Source organism: Camellia sinensis, chromosome 6, assembly GCF_055761805.1.
Source record: "Camellia sinensis isolate YWXY chromosome 6, ASM5576180v1, whole genome shotgun sequence".
NCBI classification, from domain to species: Eukaryota; Viridiplantae; Streptophyta; class Magnoliopsida; order Ericales; family Theaceae; genus Camellia; species Camellia sinensis.
Window position 1 is genome coordinate 162,744,166 of NC_138966.1, and position 23,250 is coordinate 162,767,415.

The 23,250-nt window shown below is 38.0% G+C and overlaps 1 protein-coding gene across 8 annotated transcripts; it reads right to left on the minus strand.

The window, feature by feature from the left end:
• Positions 1-697: 697 nt before the first annotated feature.
• On the minus strand, positions 698-17,861 carry LOC114295077 (E3 ubiquitin-protein ligase PRT1). Of its 8 annotated transcripts, none has more exons than XM_028239266.2 (7): positions 17,528-17,861; positions 14,743-14,771; positions 14,486-14,665; positions 12,070-12,450; positions 2,522-2,722; positions 1,999-2,120; positions 698-1,190 (listed from the first exon to the last, which is right to left on the minus strand). In XM_028239266.2, exons 1-7 carry the CDS (start codon positions 17,605-17,607, stop codon positions 1,017-1,019), a joined length of 1,167 nt encoding a protein of 388 aa, XP_028095067.2. In that variant the 5' UTR covers positions 17,608-17,861; the 3' UTR covers positions 698-1,016. The 8 variants fall into 8 exon arrangements, with proteins under 8 accessions (XP_028095067.2, XP_028095066.2, XP_028095071.2 ...); XM_028239265.2 differs by having other exon boundaries at positions 1,999-2,126; positions 17,528-17,712; XM_028239270.2 differs by lacking the exon at positions 2,522-2,722 and having other exon boundaries at positions 17,528-17,757.
• Between the last annotated feature and the right edge of the window lie 5,389 nt (positions 17,862-23,250).

Genomic DNA, 23,250 nt, shown 5'->3' on the forward strand with positions numbered 1-23,250 from the left:
TACAAACATTGGATTTCAAACATCTAATGTTCATCAAATTTCAATAATATTTGAAAATATAGGATGAAAAACATCTAATGTTCATCAGATTTCAATAAATTTTGAATTTATAGAATGAAACATCAGATCATTTACATCATTCACATCATGTTGATGTAAAAATGGGACTAAATGGAGCATAAGAAAACTTTTAGGACTAAATGGTTCAACGTTTCAAAAACTAGGACTTATGGGTAAATTTTCCTAAAAAATATTCACAATTATTAAATGATTATAAAAATAAAAATTGTGCCATAAACAAAAATTATTTTTAGAACATTTTTTTAGACAACACTTTATAGCTAACTAAATAAAATTATTTACAATTAAGTATTAAATGAAATGATTATAAAAATAAAAATTGTGCCATAAACAAAAATTATTTTTGAACTACTAATTTTATTTATTTTTTAAAAACATTTTATATACAATACATTAACAAAATAAAAAATACTAAATAAAATGATTATAAAATAAATACAACTGTTTATATATTTTTTATTTTACATGCTAATGTAATGAATAAAAATTTTTAAAAAAATTATAAAGAAAAAAAATTCATATAAGATTTTTTATTTAGATTCAAATCACTTGAGTATTTGTTTTTTTTTTAAAACTTTTATTTTATTTTTTTTGGGAAATGAAACTATTCAGAGTCTTGTAAAAGGATGTAACGGTGTGTAACGGACCATTAAAATCGTTATGATATCGCTACGGCCGTTACGTAATACCGAAACGGCTGTTACACATGTAAATTTGTGTCACACTGCTATAGCGGCCGTAACGGATGACGGTAATCACTACAACCATTATGTAACGGTTGCGGCTGTTTTTTAAAACCTTGGATCAGCCAAACCATCCTCTGGATCATGTGGAGAATCACCAGGCAAGATGGGAGCAGGAGGAACTTCTTCCATATCCTCTGGAGCATCAGATTCATCCTTTTCAGACTGTTCAACCTCAAACGTAAGATGTACTTAATTAGTTCTGTACATTGGCAGTACAATCTCGAGTGTGTGATCTGGTGTGTGCTGCTGATTAAAGCGGCCTGGAAGCTTGGAGGAACTATTATAGCAGTCCTCACAGAGGTCAAAGCCCATTCTCTCCTTGCAGTCTTTGCATCTGTATCGCTCCCCAATTATTGGACACATCTGCATCAAAATGATAAGGAAATTTTTATTGATAACTAGTTTTTAGTGAAAACGATGAGAAGATTTACATGTTTATTTGATTTGGAGGGTCTTGCACAATCTAGTACCTATAGACGTGTGGTCATGCCTGAAGACCAAATAAAGAACTTCAAATTTCAGGTTGGACATCTTCCTGGGAAAAGTTAAGCACACACCACTCTCACTCTCATTCATGTTGACTGTGAGAGAGGGGTATGTGGGAGTGAGAATGGCTGTGTTAGTACGCACCATTGCATATTTCCACCAAGTCTCACCCTACATGAACGACATTCATTCCTCCCACTCTTTACTATGCTCTTGGTCATTGCAAGACAATCAAGTCCAAACTTGCGTCAATTCATCATGATGCTAATATATACCAATATAGTTTTCCAGCTTGTGGTCTTGCACTCAATTCTAAGTTCTTCCCACCATGATGATATCAATAAATATGCAACTTTGCAACATGTTTGTGAAAGAAATGATGAAATAGACTAACGAACGCCTTAGTTTTAGTGAGCAACTAGTGATGGTCATCCAATTGTACACTCCATTAAGAAAAAGCCCCAAAAGGGAGGGAAAAAAAAATGTTCTAGTCAGCAATTACTAATGTTCATCCTAACATATGCTCCGTTTGACAAGTGCCGGAAAGAACAAAACTCTTTATAATAGTCACCGCAAGAGATACTAGCAAAAGGTATCCAAAGTAATTATCAGGTTTCCAAAGTCATGCATATAATTTGTCTTCCAAATTATAGAACCACAAAGCAAGACAAAATATTGGCCTTACCCCGCAATAATCACAACCAACTCTGACATGGACCTTGGGTCCTCCGCTAGACAACATCGATCGATAATCCGTGGTAGGTAATGTTGATAGCCAGGCAGCATTTTTCCGGGCTTTTGTTAAACCTGTCACTAATTTATAGATCATATTAGCAGCAGCAAGGTTTAATCATGCAAAAAATAACACTATGGAATATATATGGGCAACTAAAATCTAGGGAGTATCGTTGAATAATCCAACAGTATCGGCAGGGGAATATGTAAAATATCATGTTGACATTGGTACAATTTTCTCCCAAATATTATGCAATTAGGATAGAGTCCTGACGTCCTACTTTGCCTGATAAGTGAGGCTAGGGGGTGGTCACACGTATCCCAAGTTTGCACTCTTGGGCCAGGTGATAGGGTACTGCCTAGATCGGTTCTTGGTTATCAATATATATATATATATATATATTCTGCAATTAGAAGTATCCTAAGATCAACAAAAATCCAATGTAAAGAAGCAGCTAAAACTTAAAACATACATGCTGGCGGACTCCCATTCTGACTAGCAGACTGTTTGGATGTAGCCTCCTTTCTTAATGCATATTGTTCTGAGAACTGCTCCTCCAAGAAATGCTTCAGTACCAAACAAACTTTTGGGTTCCCATTTGGATGCACACTTAGACATACTTGACACACGGGGACCTTGTCGTCAGGACTGATGATACAAGTTTCACAATATACTGCACAAAGGAAGACAACAGACCGACATTTTATTATATAATTTTTCAAACTTCAACTGTGTATAATGACTATAGCGATCCCGGGTTTGTCCCCTTTATGTACAGTGTTCCGGACTTAGGTTCCGTGGAGTTGGTGGTTGTATGTCCTGTTGTCATCCTTTAAATTCCATGTCTGAGTTTTAGGATGTGTTGGGCGTGTTTCGAACAGGTAGGTTGAGCCTTAGTCTCTTTCCTTGTTGCCCAGAGTTTTGGTGGTACGCTCGAGTGGGTACCATTGCGCTCAAGCGAAGTTGGATTTTTGGTTGTCCGCTCGAGCGGACCATTTCACGCTCGAGTGGAGTTTTCACACTTCCAGTATCTGTGCCTCTGCAAAACATCTGCAGATGTGTTTTTTACGCTCGAGCGGGTCTGTTGGCGCTCGAGCGGGGTGTTCATTGTCTGTGAAAATACTGGAAGAGGGGAATCTACGCTCGAACGAACTGGTTTTCGCGCTCAAGCGGATGTATTTTATTCTTGTGTCTTGGCGCTCTAGCAGTACTTCTTGAGCTCGAGCGAGTCTAGTTTTTGTGTTTGACGCTCGAGCGTCCTGTTATCCGCTCGAGCGGGTCATGCGTATATCAGTTGGTAGCCGGGCATTTTTGAATCACTTTTCACTTTTCTTTTCTCTCTCTTACTTTCCCAAAATATCTTTTGAGAGCTCCTCTCTCTAGAATCTCCCTTCTCTCTTAAGATTAATCTAGTTAGAGTGTTCTCCTACCCTTTGGCCTTTACAAAAAGTGTGTTGATCGTCGATGGCTACGTTTTGATCCGAAAAGTTTGGAGTTTGGAGCACTTTGAGTTTGGTCTTTTTCTCCGTTTGAGCTCTAACATCGAGGTAGAGATATTCTACTCCATCTTACGAACTTTGTCTTTAAATTTTGACATTTTGATATGTTGGGGTTGTTGAGTGATTTTGAGAAGGTTTTGGATTCTTTGTGTAATTTTCAAAAGATAGGGTTTCAAACATATAAACCTTTATGTATGTAATACATTGGAAAATGGACTTGGTATTGGATTATTGATGGAAAACAGAACCATAGGGTTGGTGTTGTGAATATGGGAAAAAGCCCTAATTGTTATGATAAATTAATTTGTATAATTAATTTAGGGAAATGAGAAATTGAATAGGAAATATTCAAATGGGAAAGGTACGGGATCAAAGGGTGTTTTTGGATTAATTTATCGCTCACCTAGATAAAATGTTGATACTTTATCCATTTGGTGCATTTATTTTCTGTTTAGAAATAACTGCTTTGGGCTATCGGTGGAGGATAGTCTTGATTGTTGTAGACAATACATGATGATTAGGCAAACTAAAACTAATCTATTGGGTATGCTATCGAATATAGCGGTTGGTATAATACATCAAATTTTGTATTGGTTGATTGAACTTGTATATGATAATTGTTTATATACATTGTACTGTGTGCGAGAAGATGGGGGATGTACTCCACGGTTTATTGGAAGATGGGAGATGGACCTCTAAACCGAATTTTGTTTGAGATTGATACAGCATTACAATATGTATCATTTGTGAATTATAGAAGTGTTTTGTTTGACATTGATATAGCACTAAAATGTCTATCACTTGTCTTGATTGATTAAATTTGTATATGATAATTGCTTATATACATTGTATTGTGTGGGAGGAGATGGGGGATGTACTCCACGGTTTATTGGAAGATGGGAGATGGACCTCTAAACTGGATTTTGTTAGAGATTTATACAGCACTAAAATGTGTATCATTTGTGAAGTATGGAAGTGTTTGTTTGATTTGATATAGTACTAAAATGTATATCATTATCATTTGTGAAGTATGAAAGTGGTTTTATGTGTTATTGATACAGCACCAAAATGTGTATCCATAATGAATTTCGAAAGTATTTTAGTGATGAGTTATAATCTCATTAAATTATTTGGCCAGACTCTGAGTCTTGTTTTCAAACTTAATGTCAAATAAGGAATGGAAGATGAAATATAACATGGACATGATTGTCACGAAACTGTAATATGATATAAGTTGGAATATAAGTGTGGACCATCTATTGAATGCTATTATTTTAGTCATTGTTTATAGTTGGTTTAGTATACTTCTACTGGGCTGTGACTCACCCTATATGGGACATCATTTTCAAGTACCGATGGTATGCCACCTCCAAGGACCTAGCTTGGAAGGCTAGAGGTAGACAGACTGTTTTGTTGTTTTGCTTTCTTTGATGTATTACATGTAAATTCAAAGCAATGGCTTAATATGTAATTGTGTTAGCACACACTTTTTTTGTAACCAAGTGTTGACTTGAAAAGTTGTAAGCCTATAGGGCAGTTACTTTGTTGTCAACATGTAATAGATTTTGTAAGAATACTCTGATGATTGTAATATAATATCTCTTTCTCGTATCTTGAATGAATGGTATTATGGGTTTATTTTGAGGGCGTTACAACTTGAGTTCAGAGCGTACTGGGTTCGAATACCTTGGGTACGTGGGAAGTGATTAGTATCACAATGGGTTTGTCTCGCTTGTTAGAGACTTAGATATAATGTTATGTGCATATATGATAACATGTTTATGTGATTACTTGGGTATGCGATTTAGTTTCTGGGATGCTGATTGGGTCCTTGGGTTTATGTGAGTCTTGTTGGAAAAACACTTGATCAATATTGTTTCTAACCGGAACTCTAGTAACGCCTCGGAACTATCATTATCCGGAAATGAAATTCGTAAGTGCTTATGTGGAATGAATTACAGCCGTCCATCGTGTTAGGACGCTAGTGAGATAGTTTCGGCACCCTTGTTGTTGTGCTAATTCCTTTGTTACTTTTACTAGGATGCCTAGACGAGGGAGTTGTGATTTCCCTCCCTCCGCTCGGGAAGAGTTGCGGAAACAGTTTGTGGAGTTACGCCAAGGTACTACATCTTTGGTACGGTTTGAAAGATGGTTTGCCAACCTGTCGAGGTTTGCTCCAGAATTGGTGGAGACGGAGGAATTGCGTTGTTCAGAGTTTAAGAGTAGGCTATGTGACGACATTCGTGAAAGGATAGCGGGGTCTTGGCATAGTAGTTATAGTGTGCTTGTTGAGGCGGCTGCTCATGTTGAGGCAGCGGTGCTAACTATGGGACAAACTAGGGAAGAGCCCATAGTTGAGAATGTTGGTCGGATTAGGGAGGAGGCCATCTCGGTAACTCCTGCGGTTTATAGGTACTTTAGGCCCAGTAAGAGGTGGAGGCAAAAGTATGCTCAGTCCCAGGCTAAGTTCTTTTCTTTGTCAGGGGTTTCAGACTCTTCTGTTGGGAGGTCCAGAGAGGTTCATGTTGTCACTTGTTTCAAATGTGGTCAGCTGGACCACAAGTCCCCAGCTTGCCCACAGAGGAAGAGGGCTGGGTTGACAGTTCGACCAGTGGTTGCACCACCAGAATCTTTTAGCCAGCCAGGTTTTGGGCCGATCGAATGCTCAGTGGGGAAGCAGTTGTTGGGGTCTCCATCAGCTCAGACTTTGAACCAGTCTCGTGCTAGGGAGCCGCTTATTTGTTGGGTGTGTAATCGGCCGGGTCATCTCAAACGTTTCTGTACCCAGCTGGGAGCATCTTTGGGGGTTCTACAACCTAGTCGGGTCTAGTCATATTCGACTGGACAGGGGCAATACCGTTTTGGGGGACAAGTAGGCCAGACTTCGAGGGCCTCAGGAGAGTCGAGTTCCTAAGTCCCACTTGGGGAAGTCCGCAGTTGTTCCAGGTATGGCTAGTTGGGGCACATCAGTAGTTCTTGTCTGTGGCTTGTAAGCTCGTAGGTTATCTTGGGTTGGGGATGACTAACCTTAGTGGTCCAGTGAGGGACGGTAGTGGTGGTAATACCGATGGGGTGGTTTTGCTTTGACTAATCTGTTTTGTAATCATTGGGTTCTGTTGTGTAACCAATGTGTTTTGGAATTGTTGAAACATCAAGGTTGTTTGTTTCTAAATATATATATAGTGGTGTGTGCCTGTGCTTATCTATTTTCTTGAAATGGGCAGAGTAAAGCATGTTATGGCTCTAAAAGTTTTATTAATATAATAAGTTGTTGTGAGACCATAAAATTTTGGGTAATAATGCATTTAGATGCGTGTGATTTGGTTTTGGAAAATGAGGGTGGATGAGCCATGTTTTCAAATCTGGAAGGATTACTGAGGGATGCGTATCGCAGTCAGGATTACTAGGGGGCGAGAATAGTTTTACTTGCCGGGTGATCGGAATCTCATTAGTGTTATCTAATCGATTTTATGCGCGTGAAAGTGATGTTGATCTACTGTCGCGGGAACTCCTCGAGAGGATGTAAAGGGTGCGATTAATACTAGGTGTAGTATGTATTTAACATGGTATTTTACGGGGGCATAGCGCATGACCTTGTTAGGATTAGACTTGTACCTTCGTGGTAGGTAACGTGTCGAATCTACATATGTACTGATTGGTCGTTTCGATTGAGGGGGTGTTAGTCCCTATATAAGGTTGTGGTTGCTGGTATCGGGGAGTGGTGTGTTGTGAGCAGCTGGTACTATATCTCGGGTAGTAGTATATGGGTGTCCCCTAAGTTTTCGGGCTCCTTTATTATGATCGAATGCGATAGGTTTGTACCTTAGCTCTGGTTAGGTCAGGAGATGCTATCAGAAGGGTTGATTGGGCGTATAGGCCGTGGTTAGGGTGTGACCCGTGGATGGAGTCACAATGGTATGGTGTTTGCGGATGAAGGTGCAATGTTTGCTGGTGTTAGGTACGAACGGTTACTTGGTAGTGTTAAATGTCGTGGTGTAGCAAACCCTGTCAGTTAACTCGGTATGAGGGAAGGGGTATGCAAATTCTGTTACTTCGAGTTCAGTCGAGGTGGTGAGTGAAATCTCTAAATGAGGAAGTTTTGCATAGTGCGGTGTGTGATAGTGCGTGGTTCGTATGCTGTTAGTAGATGATGCGTAGAAGGGGATCACTCTTAGGGAATCCCAGGCGAATGCCTTGGTAAGGCTATAAGGTGGTTATTGATGGAATTGCATGGTTTGAGGTTTGGTAAAGCTAGGTCACTTTGATATAAGTGTCCGCCATCCAGTTTGGATTATGATAGTACAAGTGAGGAAGTAAGGTTGTGTAGAGTGAGTGAGGCACTCTGTTAGAGTCGTTTTGACTCGTTCGGTCCTTGTTTATGCGTTGTAAGGCATGGGGGTGTGCAAAGTTACCCTTTATGTTGTTGTGTTGTTGGGAGCTTCAAACGTTTAGGAGTCCCTATCATGAAAGTACTGTTTTTGGGGATTACGTCATCACAGTGAGTATGGCGGGTTTTGGGGATTGGTTACGTTGTGATTCGCTTGAGGGACATTGAGCACTCTTCGTAAACTAAAATGATTTTGAATCGAAACGTGAAATTGCGATCCTTGTTTTCGGCAAATGATTTGAGGAGAATCTCTGAGTTCGGCTGTGGCCAGTTGTAAGTGGCACGCTTAAGCAGTGACGGTATAAGTCTGTATACCTTTAGGAAAAACCGAGTACTTTGAAACAAACGGAGCAAATAAAATAGATTCTCTAACCTGAATGGAATATTTTGTGGGAAGATAGATTTGATCTAGCTTGAGTTGCTAGTTACATGTTGTGTGTCTTTGGTAAGACCTTGAAATTTTAGGGTGTAAATGGGCCGTAATGTTGTTCCTTACCCTTGCTTCGTCTTGCGTTCCTGCTTTGTGAAAGTCGACTGGAAGCCTTGTGTAAAAATGATTTCATATTTCCTATGTTAGGGTAGTAAGCACTAAATACTGGTTTGAGTATTGTCGGTAGTCGAGACGTAGTGGATGTCTCAAAACACTGTAGTGGTTGCGTGTGGCTTACTATTATCATTGTTATCGGGTCTTGGAGGACGGGACCCTTCCATCAAGTGAGGTATTGTGGAAACATAACGGGGTGGGGGAAAACCACTTGAGTAAGTGAATTTCAGGTCCGAGAGAAATATCCAGATCTAATTGTGGATGTTTGAGCATATGTTGTATTCTTGTTGTTTTGTTAAAACTTTAGAGAGCATTGAATATGTTTTAAGTTGAAGAACATTGCGTATGTTTCGGTTTACGGAAGTATTTTGAAACTTGCCTTGAAATGGAAGTTTAATGTAACATTGCATGTGTTGAATGTATTGTAGAACTAGAAACATATCATGAACATTGACTATGATATGAAATTGTGAATCATGTATATTGAAAATCGTTGGGTTTGAAAGAAATGTATGTGGGTAATACGTGTTGCGATGTATACTGTAGGTTGCCTCTCAAATAGAGACAGGGTGACCAGTAATGGGTCAGGTGGTTAATAGTTGAATTGTAATATTGTTGAGAAATTGATTTAATTTGAATCGTTGATGGTCATGCGTTATGTGTGACATCGCGTTTATGAAAAATGTTTGCAAAATTTTTAAGTTTTGCATGGGAATTGCTAAAAAAAAAAAAATTTTTTTTACTTCAGGCTGCCAACGTTGAAAATTTGATTTTCTTTGAGAAATGTCTCATGAGCAAGAGAATAATTTCCCTTATATTTATACAAAAGATTTGCGTTGATTGTTTTATTTGGAATTATAATTGTTGAGAAATGACTTAGCTGGGAGCGCTAGTCGGGTGTTTTGATGATTTATCTCGGGGAGAGTTTGGTTTTGTTGAGGTCTTTCGTGCCTGAGTGTCGTCTGTGGATCGTGTTTCCTTAGTTAGTCCTTTTTGTTGTGAGAGTTAACTACAAATTTGTTGAGAGAATAGTTTCTTCCCTAAGTGCTCGGGTGTTGTGTGCTTTGTGGTCGGTTGACCTTGTAATTGTGTTGTTTCTTAATTTCGGGGACGAAATTCTTTAAGGGGGGAGGTTATAGCGATCCCGGGTTTGTCCCCGTTATGTACAGTGTTTCGGACTTAGATTCCGTGGAGTTGGTGGTTGTATGTCCTGTTGTCATCCTTTAAATTCCATATGTCTGAGTTTTAAGATGTGTTGGGCGTGTTTCGAACAGGTAGGTTAAGCCTTAGTCCCTTTCCTTGTTGCCCAGAGTTTTGGTGGTATGCTCGAGCGGGAACCATTGCGCTCGAGCGGACCATTTCACGCTCGAGCGGAGTTTTCACACTTCCAATATCTGTGCCTTTGCAAAACTCTTGCAGATGTGTTTTTCACGCTCGAGTGGATTTCCTTACGCTCGAGCAGGTCGCGCTCGAGCAGGTCTGTTGGCGCTCGAGCGGGGTGTTCATTGTCTGTGAAAATACTGGGAGAGGGGAATCTACGCTCGAGCGAACTGGTTTTCGCGCTCGAGCGGATGTATTTTATTCTTGTGTCTTGGCGCTCGAGCGGTACTTCTTGAGCTCGAGCGGGTCCAGTTTTTGTGTTTGACGCTCGAGCGTCCTGTTATCCGCTCGAGCGGGTCATGCGTATATCAGTTGGCAGCCGGACATTTTTGAATCATTTTCACTTTTCTTTTCTCTCTTACTTTCCCAAAATATCTTTTGAGAGCTCCTCTCTCTAGAATCTCCCTTCTCTCTTAGGATTAATCTAGTTCTCCTACCCTTTGGCCTTTACAAAAAGTGTGTTGATTGTCGAGGGCTACGTTTTGATCCGAAAAGTTTGGAGTTTGGAGTTTGGAGCACTTTGATTTGGTCTTCTTCTCCGTTTGAGCTCTAATATCGAGGTAGGGATATCCTACTCCATCTTATGAACTTTGTCTTTAAATTTTGACATTTTGATATGTTGGGGTTGTTGGGTGATTTTGAGAAGGTTTTGGGGTCTTTGTGTAATTTTCAAAAGATGGTGTTTCAAACATATAAACCTTTATATATGTAATACATTGAAAAATGGACTTGGTATTAGATTATTGATGAAAAACGGAACCTTAGGGTTGGTGTTGTGAATATGGGAAAAAGCCCTAATTGTTATGATAAATTAATTTGTATAATTAATTTAGAAAAATGAGAAATTGAATAGGAAATATTCAAATTGGAAAGGTACGGGATCAAAGGGTGTTGTTGGATTAATTTATCGCTCACCTAGATAAAATGTTGATACTTTATCCATTTGGTGCATTTATTTTCTGTTTAGAAATAACTGCTTTGGGCTATCGGTGGAGGATAATCTTGATTGTTGTAGACAATACATGATGATTAGACAAACTAAAACTAATCCATTGGGTATGCTATCGAATATAGCGGTTGGTATAATACATCAAATTTTGTATTGGTTGATTGAACTTGTATATGATAATTGTTTATATACATTGTATTGTGTGGGAGGAGATGAGGGATGTACTCCACGGTTTATTAGAAGATGGGGGATGGACCTCTAAACCGAATTTTGTTTGAGATTGATACAACACTACAATGTGTATCATTTGTGAATTATTATCATTTGTGAATTATAGAAGTGTTTTGTTTGACATTGATATAGCACTAAAATGTGTATCACTTGTCTTGATTGATTAAATTTGTATATGATAATTACTTATATACATTGTATTGTGTGGGAGGAGATGAGAGATGTACTCCACGGTTTATTGGAAGATGGGGGATGGACCTCTAAACCGGAGTTTGTTAGAGATTGATACAGCACTAAAATGTGTATCATTTGTGAAGTATGGAAGTATTTTTATGATTTGATATAGTACTAAAATGTATATCATTATCATTTGTGAAGTATGAAAGTGGTTTTATGTGTTATTGATACAGCACCAAAATGTGTATCCATAATAAATTTCGAAAGTATTTTAGTGATGAGTTATAATCTCATTAAATTATTTGGCCAGACTTTGAGCCTTGTTTTCAAACTTAATGTCGAATAAGGAATGGAAGATGAAATATAACATGGACATGATTGTCATGAAACTGCAATATGATATAAGTTGGAATATAAGTGTGAACCATCTATTGAATGCTATTATTTTAATCATTGTTTATAGTTCGTTTAGTATACTTCTACTGGGCTGTGACTCACCCTATATGGGACATCATTTTCAAGTACCGATAGTATGCCACATCCAAGGACCTAGCTTGGGAGGCTAGAGGCAGACAAACTGTTTTGTTGTTTTGCTTTCTTTGATGTATTACATGTAAATTCAAGCCAAGGGCTTAATATGTAATTGTGTTAGCACACACTTTTTTTGTAATCAAGTGTTGACTTAGAAAGTTATAAACCTATAAGGCAGTTACTTTGTTGTCAACATGTAATATATTTTGTAAGAATACGCTGATGATTGTAATATAATATCTCTTTCTTGTATCTTGAATGTATGGTATTATGAATTTATTTTGAGGGCGTTACAATAACGATTTAAAGCAGTAAAGTTTACCATGGCCACAATTAAGAACTAGAGGTCGGTAGAGCAGTTTCTTGCATATAGAACATAGGAAATCAGCAATAAGCACAAGCTTGGAATTTTGCTGTTTATTGAATTTATCTCCCAGCATACCAGTTTGTCCAAAGGGCACATTTTTAGTGGCTTCAAAAGTTGATTTTGCAGGAATGGGCATTTTATCATTTTTATGAGGCGCAATAGTACTTTCTGATTCCCCTTCCACCATAGAACATGGTCCTAAACTTACATTATTGCATGAACTGGTAGTAGAATGTGGGGGAACACCACTGTGGATATACGGCTCTTTAATAGGTTCTGATCCAGATAAACAATTATCAAGCTGGGGAGAGAACTGATCCAATATCTTTTCTTCAGCTGAAACAATGAAATAAGAAAACATATAGAATTGCATTAGAATACCAGATCCTTGAGAAAGAATGAATTTAACACAAATCAATGAGTATGAGCTTGAACAGCAACAGGGTTAATCACAAGATGCATAATCAGTAACTGAAGGGTTTAGAAAATGAATGCATAATTATAAATAATGGTCGAATGGAAAAATAGCACATCAGTTTCTATATAGGTTTTGCTACAAGTGAAAACAACTGTTAACTATAATAAAGTTTGATAGTACTACTGGATCATTGACAATGTCTTCAAAACAAAACAATTACTACAAACTTGAACAGTGACAGGTGTAATCACAAGACGCATAATTAGCAACTAAAGCATTATAAAATGAATACGTATGTACATATAGCTGTCAAATATCACATCAACTTTAATATAATTTTTTTTACAAATCAAAACAATTGTCAAATGCAGTAACATCAGATAATACCAGATCACTAAGAAAGAATGACTTTCCCACAAATCAACTTACAATCTACAGCAGTTCAAAAAAAAAAAAAAAAAAAAAAAACATACTACAAGCTACAGCGACAGTTGTTATCATGAGATGCATAATTACTACTGAAAGCATTATAAAATGAACACATTAATCATATAAAGCTGTCAAATGGAAAATAGAACAATTTTTACATAGGTTTTCTCACAAGTCAAAAACAAGATCCATGTTACATTGCTATACAACATACATAATCCAGAACACATCAATGTGAAAAACATACTTAAATATCTTCCTACAGTCTCTGATATATCTACTAGTAAATATTCCACAGAAGATTTCACTTGGAAAAAACTTGCCTATTCCAACCCAAGAACAGAACCAACCTAGTGTTTATCCATTCTCGTTAATTCCAGGTTCAAACTCACCTTGGTTTAATGGAGATTGACAGAAGGAAGCAGAAAGAGAGTCCAAGACCACAAAATATCTTAGAACTTCTTTGTTCTCTTATAGAACCATCATTTTTTTTTGATAACTCAGTATCCAGCCCATTGGACCGACTAATCTGAGGGACCAATCATACCGTTCACTTGCGGGGGTCCCAATTAAAGCCAAGGAAAAGCCCTGTTTAGATTGGTTTGGCCTCAAGAAATTGTTTGCACCTAGGAGGATTCGAACCTAAGACCTTGAAGGGAGTACACCCTCAAGACTGGGCCAACCACTTGAGGTTTATAGAACAATAATGCTTGCAAGCATGTCACTTGGTGCAGTCCGTGAACACAATCATTTCTTGTTCTATAAATTCAATTATTACTGTTCATTAAACTACAAAATTTACTAGAATATGTTCCAAAATTGAGAAAATAAGTTCCAAATTTAGCACCACTTTCATTCTATATTTTGCTTTTCCATTGAATGCAGCAGACAATAATTGTATTTAAAAAAACAATAAATAAATAAAACACTACACTCAAGCATACATGCATTTACTAACACCTTTAACAACTACGAGATAAAGGGTATTGACAAGAACTCAAGATATCTGTTATCCCAGATACTGTAAATTTACTGCAAATGAATTGCTTTCTTTGCTTCCATAGGAGTGTTTATAAGTCTAACATCATCAGTCCCAAGGTCCTAATATAAAAGGTCCTTCAGACTAATTGAATTGCCATCTGTGACTCACATACTCAGTAACTAGCTGTCACCAAAAATACCATGAAGATCACAATTACTAACTTTCCAGCTGTAAATGTAGTCATAATGGCTAAATGTTCAAATTATTCTGCTGTCAAGCACCCCTTCACACATTTTTTTAGACTAAAAAACTACAAAAATATATATTTTTTTAAATTAAAAAAAAAAAACCCTTAATTCCTTTGAAGTATAATAGATTTTTATGCAAAAAGAGCAAACTTTTACATCTCTGGCATTCACAATTGTATGCAATTTTCCATTCCTATAAAGAATAAATGGACATATATTACATATTTATAAGTGAAACTAATCATCTATGCAAAATAATTTGAGAAGCATGAAAACCAAATGTTCACAACACACCTATCACTTGTTGTTCCCTTCTTTTATAAGCTATTGGGTATAACTTCAAAAGCAAGAAGTGCAGTAATTGACAGATACTAGGGAAATGATTGTATGGATGCCGACAAACTGGACAGTGTGACACCAGACAAAGATCCATGGCTCTGAAGACACACCAGAAGCAAGAAATGTGCCCACAGCCTGCAAAGATGGGAATTGAACTTTAAAATTAAAGAAGGAATAACAACTGATTTGTAGTCATTGTAATGCCTTCTTACCCAACACAACAGGCTTGTAGAGGAGATCCCTGCAGACCAAAAGGAAATTGCCATCAAACAAATTATTCCCCAGAATAAAAGATAACAATATAGGTTCAGTTAGCGTGCATCTGGATGTCCCTTTGAATTTCAATGGCCCCATTGTGTTGTGTATGGTTATTGAAGTAAGTATCACCTAAGGTTGGGCCATTGGAAAAAATAGGATATTTCACCATGTTTCTTGGTATATGAATGAATTTAGGTTTTCTTGAAATGACAATATTGTTTGAAAGATAATAAATCATTTTCCTAATTGCTAAATCAGGCAAGGATCAAAACTTTCTTTTGTTTCCATCAAGAGAAAAACTTTAGTAGTAGAAAACTCCTAATTGGGTGATGTTTCTTACTCAAAAACTTGATTCCGCACTCCTAAGTGAGAAAACTTGTAAGAAACTCACTCCCTTTAAAGAAGAAACTCACTCCCAACTAAGATATAAACTCTCAAACATACATATCTTAAAGAAACAACAGAAAAGCAACAACTCAAACTTAATTTTATACTTTATATTTAATATTTATTTATACTTAACAAAGACAATTTATAGTTGACATCAATCTCTAATATTGTATTCATCTTTTAAGACATATATTACTACTAAGCAGGGGAATAGATATATTAATATATTTAGTACATAGGATATAAAATATATACATGCTCTTATAGGTGCTCCCAACCTTAGAAACTTCTATATGCCCCTACTTCATTTGTCACTGTCGACCCTGCCCTCTCCTTTGCTTCATGTTACTAACAAAAAAACTAGAAAAAAATAGAAGAAAACTAGGGAGGTGAAAACAAATATTATAGTACAGTACACATTTGCCAACCGTTGTTAAAAAAAAAAAGAAGAAAAGAGGTTGCTTATTGTTTTACCTGGATGTCTACTAAGAAACACCGACACTTCTATGGAGGAAGTGTTTCGTGTCAGACATCCATGTTACACACCAACACTCCTTTTTTTTTTGATCGGCGAAAGTTAATTGTTAGTTGTTCGATTAACACCCATGAGAGTTAATCTCCCCACCCTTGCAAAGTACCAAGTGTTTGTCTTCTTAATTCAAAGTTCCCTTAAGAAGAGTTGACCCCATGACCTCTCCCTTGGGAACTAAGCCCTTAGGAGAATCATGGTTGGTTAAACACCAACACTCCTTGAAGCCTCCTCAAAGCGTGTCCAACACTTTTTCAACATATTTTAATTTTAAAAAATCAAATTCATAAAATTGAACACTTTACCAATGCTTAGAAGACATTTTGTCGACACTTCTTGAACCCTCTAATCTAAACATGTCCTATGTGATGAATTTCTTCATAATAACAATGTTATGCATTCTTCGGAACACAACTTATGCACTCTAAATATGTTTTGCAACATTTATAAGGTAAATACATTTGATATTATAATGTTCTGCAATTATTTTGCACTCTCTAGCATGCAATTAATACAAGAATGTTATCTTGATATTTAAGTTATAAAATATATCACTTTTTAAATTTAATTCCTATTATGTTGCATATTTTTCATTACGTTTGAATTAATCATTCAAATATTTAAATATGACATATGTTAATATTAAATTTATAAAAATATACATTTTTAACATGTTCCCAAGCATGTTGTCTTGCATTTTTAAAAATTGCCATGTCGGTGTGTTCATCACGTTGTGTTGTGTCACATATCTGTGTTTGTGCCACTTAGGATGTTTACTTCATGTATATTACATAGTTCATTCCTTTTGTCAATGTTGCACTTAACTATAATAATCCAATGCCAAAATCAATTGTAGGCTGTCTGATACTTGTTTTGTAATGTAAAATAATGGTTGGCATTATTTTCAGGGCTTATTTCCAATTGTATTTACTCCTCAACTCCATTCTAATCTCCTCAAGTGGAGCAATAAGCAGGCAATACCCAATTGAACAATTACTTTTCTTATATCCACTATCTAATAAATATCTACTTTATGTTTCCGTGTGCTTTCAAGTTTTTTTGGTGCTATTTCCAGTGCATTTCGGAAAAGTTTCCCTACTTCAGAACACTAAAATAGAACTTCAGAAGTGAAATTTTGAGATCTAATCCTGTTTTTACTTGGAATGATTTGTTCATCTCAATGAGATATTCAAGTTGCAAGAGACATCTGATGGTTCCCATAATAAAAGATATATACAAGCAAGCTACATACTCTATCAAGTAGTAAAATTGATAGTCAAAAGATGAATCAAGTGCTGTATCTATTAAGATGAAAAGTTGAAAAGAGTCACAACCGATGATGTAGAGTGTTGCTTCTAAATCCTGTATCAATTTGTGTTCGCCTTGTGCACACAAATTTCTTGTCCTAAAATCAAGACATATATATGTATATATACCTATATAAATTTGTAGTAACAAAATTCAAAATTTTAAATATTGAATTGAGTACAATTTCTGATAAAATTTGTAATCAAAGATTTACAATTTCTTTCTTTTTCCCTTGAAAAATCCTAGATCCGATCATAGCATTAATACGCTAAAATTGCAACGATGCCAATGGAAACCTAACCTATTCACAAAATTTCGAACAAAATCCCCAGGATACATTGAAACCAGTGATTTCACAGCTCAAATGTGAAAATAAACAAGATAAGCAAGGCATCGATGGCGATATATACGAAAAACGAATATCTAAACCAAAAGCATCGAATTTGAGAAATGAAATTAGGAAAACAAACATATGTATGTGTATATATACAGAGAGAAAGAAGAGGACTTACAGGCAAACGCAACACTGAAACTCATCGAGAATTTCCTCTTCGGCTTCAACAACAGCCGCATTTTCCAGCTGATTGTTCATTTCTATATTGTTATCTCTATGTAAAAATTATACATATATATATATATATAGAGAGAGAGAGAGAGAGAGAGGGTTTGGTTTGGTTTGGCATTCACGTCATCGATGGGGAGGAGAACGAAGGTAAGGTTTGCTATATTCTTGGCGGTGGCCGCGAACCCCAAGCCAATCCAACCCGTTTTTGCAGCCCAAGCCCAATTCAATTTCTTTTTAGATCATCTATCTCTTGGTTATTGTTTTTTTGTTCAAATTTCACTATTCATTTCATGTGCAGTTCTTTTTTATTGTTAAATTTATTTATTTACTTTTTAATTGAAAGGGATAAAGTAATACTAAATGATAATTCAACAGAATAAAGTGTATTTTGTTGCTGGTATTTGATCACTACCCTGACATTTATAATTGTATTTTACTTTATTCGAGAGAAAAATATAAATTTATGTGACATTTAATTAGTGTTCTATTGATGTTATAAAAAATATCTAGGATTTGGATTATTTGTTCCAATTTTGTATACCGTTGTTCATTTGTCAATAGGTGTCCATTAAATACAATTAATATTAACTTTGCCGCTCCTTTTATCTCTTTTCACTCTTATCTTGAGTTTGATTTCTTGTCGTATTTTCTTGTGATGCATCCAAAAAAAAAAAAAAAAAAATTTATTTCGTTGTCTTGTTGCTACCTTATATAATAGGGGATTTTTTTTTAAGGTCCGTGGTATTAAAATTTTATAGTATAAAAGATACTCAATATTTTCATAATGTTTAAGATCCCTTAACATCAATTCAGAGAAAATTCAATCCAGAGAATTTTTCTAGACAAATCACAGAGAAAATTCTAAATTTCTTTAGACACATCACAGAGGAAATTCCAAATTTCTCTGAACAACAATGAGGACTAGTGCTCTACTTCAGAGAAAATTGGGTCGGTCCTTGGATTGAAATTTCTCTGGATTGATTTGAGGGACCTTAGATATTTTCACCTTGGCATTTCATCAAACACCTTCTTTGCTAAATCCATGTCCCATTGTTTTTGTTTTTTGTAAACTGTGCATCAAGGTGATGTCAATAAATAATTGCTTTTGTTTTGTTGTAAACCCTCTATCTGCTTATGCTAAAAAGATGTGTGTTTTGAGTTACTACAACCACTCTTGAAAGTATCAAGATAGTATTCAACCATAGTACCTCTATATATTCCTTTCAAGTAATTGAATTTGTTCAATTTAAAGAACGATTATAACACTTCGGACAATATTTGATGGCAAAGGTTGAAGCACCCATTCTACAACTAAAGCAAAATGCAGATAACAATAATGAGGACTAGTGCTCTGCTTTAGAGAAAATTGGGTTGGTCCCGAGAAATTCTCTAGTTTGGACTGAATTTTCTCTGAGTTGGTGCAGAGAAATTCTCTGGTTTAGACTGAATTTTCTCTAGTTTGGTCCAGAGAAATTCTTTGGTTTGGATTGAAATTTCTCTAGATTGATTTAAAGGACCTTGGACATTCTCTTCTTGGCATTTCATCAAACACCTTATTTGCTAAATCCATGTCTCCAGCTCGTGTAAGGTTGTCTCCATTTTTTAGTTGTCATTATGATATTTTCAATCATTATTTAAAGGTAGAAGTAGAGAAAAATCTTGTAATTGAAAAAGAACATAACCACAATCACACTAAGATCCAGAAACTGTCAAACATAAAACATAAACTAGTGTAATGGAAACCCAAATTCCAATGTATACCTTCAACAGGACTGGAAGAAACCTCCCCACTATATGACCATGATGATAATGGAAACGGACCACCACTACCACAACTCTGAATTTGATTTAGAAGTTTCTGGTGAGAAAAGCAGCGATCGGAGACGAGCATGGGCATGGCGGTAGGGGTGGAAATGAGGACGATCTGGAAGTATTCGTGGTAGGAATTGGGACAATTTGGAAGACGCGGAGATGAGAGAGAGAGAGAGAGAGAGAGAGAGAGAGAGAGAAGAAGAGAGAGAAAAAAAATGAGGTTTGATTTGAGAAATTTCTCTGTAATATATGAGTGTAGGGGTTGAGGGACCTTAGACATCATAAAATAATATTAAGGATCTCTTCCATTACTAAATATGAGAGTGAGACCTTAGACTAATTTTCCCTATATAATATGCTAAAGTTGTTTTGAGAACTAGTTAGGTTAGTTAATTTTTGATTTTTTTTTTAATAACAAAAATAAACGTACAAAAAAATAAGAGTAAATTACAAACACACCATTGAGATTTATTTAAATTACAAATTACCTCATATGGGGAAGTGGTTTAGAAATACTCTTCAGACCCTGGGGGACGCTCGTGATCCTCAGCTAGCCACCTGAAAAGGAATGAACACTCCGGTTGGGAATTAGCACTCTGACGGATAAGTCAGTGTATACTCTCTTGATTGCTTGTATTTTAAGTTAAGCATAGTAGTTCTCATATACCTCTCTTTGGTTGTTGTTCTTCTATTTATATACGCTCTTGGTCTTCTAGGTAGAGCCCGCTCTTGATCTGTCATGTAATTACTCACTCGGCCCTCCCCATTTAATCAACCCATTGCTCGGCTTATTCGGCATCTGAAACGGTAGGGGCAGGGCCGAATGCATACTATACACCGATTGGGAATTTATACGTTGCCTATCCATGTTTGCAATTATTCGGCCACAACAATTGCCCCCCGAACACCCCACTAACTCTGTTTAGTCGGCGTGTTTAGTTTCGATCTTAAAAAGTCAAAAGTTCGGCAGTTAACCTCATTCCAAAGCGTGTCAGAACGCACACGTTTTCTAGTCATCATTACAAGTTCCCGACTCTTCGTACACTTCTTTCATTTAATGTGGTTTAAAACTCTGTCTCTTCGAATGTATACTTTGAATACTCAAGATTTTTTGGTCCGCCTTCTAGGACAACTCCTCCATCTCGCGATCTCTGTAGCTCTCTTCTGTCTCTCATTATCCCTTCCGCTTCCTATAAGTTCTCTTATCTTTCACTCCCAATACCATTTTCTCGTTTACTGTTACTTTTGCATAACCCTTAGGCTGAATACAATGGCAAGAAATTTGAAAGCACTTCTTTCTCCGAACCGAATTTTCAACTTCCGACGCCATTGTTCCATCCCTGATGACGTTCACCTGTCACTCGTGGAAGATAGCACCACCGATATCCAGACGACCGACGAGAGCACAATCATCTTTCCCCTCCTATCGATTGTTGAAGGCGGCGTCCGTTTTCCCCTTCATCCGTTTCTGAGAGCCGTCTTTCGACATTGGGGCCTAATCCCTTCCCAGCCTAATGTGAATTTCTTTCGCATCGTAATGGGATCATAGAGTTAAACCGTCGTCTTAGGATTAACCTAGGCATTCCTGCGATTCGGCATTGCTATGTCTTAGCCAAGTCCATTGGCTGTCTAGGACACTATTTTCTTAGGGCCAAGGACACTGACCATCATTTAGTGACCATGCTTGCCAACTCTGGCAAGCGTGTTGACGACGTGATGGTCGTTGTTCGAGGCAACTGGAAATTCGGCGAGGGTGAAGATCGCTTGGATCCCGTGCCAAGGCAAAAAGGCGATCCAGGTGGCCGTATAGCTTATTCTAGTTGCTTATATTTTCGCATGTGCATTCGGCTCTCCTTTTATGTACTTACCGTTTTGTTTGCGCAGGCAACGCGTTGAAGAAAGTGTTGGTTTCGGCCGACGACGCTGTACTTGCGGATGTTAAAACCGCTCTGCAATTCGTTGGTCGTCCAAATGTTCAGAAGCAAGGAAGGGCGGCCCATATTCTCTTGCACTACGCGCCGTCCTACGCAACGTTTTCGGCAGCAGACCATATACCAGTTCCAAAAGGCAAAGATCATCTTACAGCCCTCATCTTCCCCAGCTTTAAACACTTGAAGGAGATCAGTTTAGAAGCCTCTAATTCAGAATAGGAAGAAGAACAAGTAGCCGATCAGATCGTCAAGGACTCGGACCAATTGGGAACTGAGGTAGACGAAACACTCAATTCGGCATTTGAGGAGGCTGGATTAAATTTGTCTGACCCTCCATCCACATCCGGCCGAGGGGACGTCTTTGAGGACATTTTTACGAACTTAGGAGATCTTCCTGGTACTTACCCAGAGGATATGGCTGGGGAATCACTTCAGCAACTTGCGTGGAAGAGGAACGCTGAGAGGATGGCCGCCAGACGGAGGGCCGATGCCTTCCTGTTGGAAACTCCACCCGTCGCGGTCGCTGAGTCTACATCGACAATGGAGACTGAATCTACTCCTCTGGTTATTGCCGAAAAGACGGCTCACCCTGAAAGGGCCGAGGTGGAGGAGGTGGGGCAGGCGAATGAAGGTGAACAAAGGGGCGAGAAGCGCCCCGCCGATCGAGAGGCCGAGTGCGAAGAGGACCAAAGCGACAAATGGCCCCGAGTTAAGGAGTCGGATTTGGTCCTTCCATTTATGATTCAACCAAGGATCAGAAATATGCCGATCTCTTCAGACTCCTCGGCTTTGAGGGACCCGGCTGTGGCCTTAAGCATGGCCTCCTCGATATCTCTGCCGGTCGACAAAGCCGTATTTCGAGCGGAGCCAGATCTGATGCTAATTGCTTCGGCCGCTCAGTCGGCTTTTTCGGTACGTTACTTGTCTTATCTGCAATCTTTCGTTTTTACGCATGCACGTTTGTAAATGTCTCTAATTATTTGTTTACAGTTTCTTTGTTTTGTAAGTGGTGGGCAGGATAGCCGAGATTGGCCGTCGTCAGCATGACGCCATAGAACAGATCGGCCCATTGAAAGCCGAAATTGAAGATGAACAGAAAAAGGTTGTGGCAGTCTCTCAAATGGGCTGATTATGAGGCAGCGTAGGCAACGGCGGAATGCGCTAGAGCCAACTCTGAGGACGAGCGAGCCAGAAACTTTGATCAATTGAGGCTTGCCACCGAGGAAAAGGCAAAGGCCAACGAGAAGGCGCTTAAGTTAGCCCAGGAGGCAATCACCAAGCTGGAGGCCAACTTGGAGGAATCGAAGAAGGCTAGGGAAAAGGCCGACTCCGAGACTTCCAAAGCATTTCAAGCTGGGCAAGAGGCCGCCTTGGAAAGCTACGCAGAAGAAGCGCTGAAGTTTGAGAATCGGGGCTTCAAACACGGCTAGGTCAAAGCCCTTGCTGCTGCGAATGTGACATTGGCACAGCCGATTCCGTACGAGCAGGTGGACGTTGACCTGCTGGCGTCTGACCCTGAGGAATGATTAAGGCGTATTTTCGTTTTTTGTAGGCATCTCAGATGCACAGTTTTTGGTTAGTTGATTTTCATCTTTTTTGGATTTTCATGTGTAAAATGTCCGCTGTTAGCGCCCAATTTATGAATGAAAATTTTCTTTGTGTAGACACCCCATTTTTGACCGACCTTAAGACGCAGACGTCACCAGTTGAGCACTCGGTGATGTTGCATATTGTGCTCGTTCTGAGGTTTCAGAGTCTCGGCTGCGAGCCATGCCTCTAGACTTCGGGGCTCTTTTGTGCTTCGCCTCGGTTTGCGAACCTAATCTTGTTTTCTCTGTTTTCTCTTCCTGAAGGGAGGGAGAGGTCTCGTAGACCATCTCTCAGTGGCCGTAGGCTACGTTTCGTGGTCGTAGGCCATTTTTCCCGT

Bases quoted from the DNA above. Each gene is read 5' to 3' on its own strand.
- LOC114295077 (XM_028239265.2), bottom strand. From the start codon at position 17,607: ATGAACAATCAGCTGGAAAATGCGGCTGTTGTTGAAGCCGAAGAGGAA. The intron at 14,666-14,742 runs GTAAGAAGGCAT...CCATCTTTGCAG, and splicing joins CTACAAGCCTGTTGTGTTGG to GCTGTGGGCACATTTCTTGC. The intron at 1,191-1,998 runs GTAAGGCCAATA...ATTTTGATGCAG, and splicing joins TTGGTTGTGATTATTGCGGG to ATGTGTCCAATAATTGGGGA.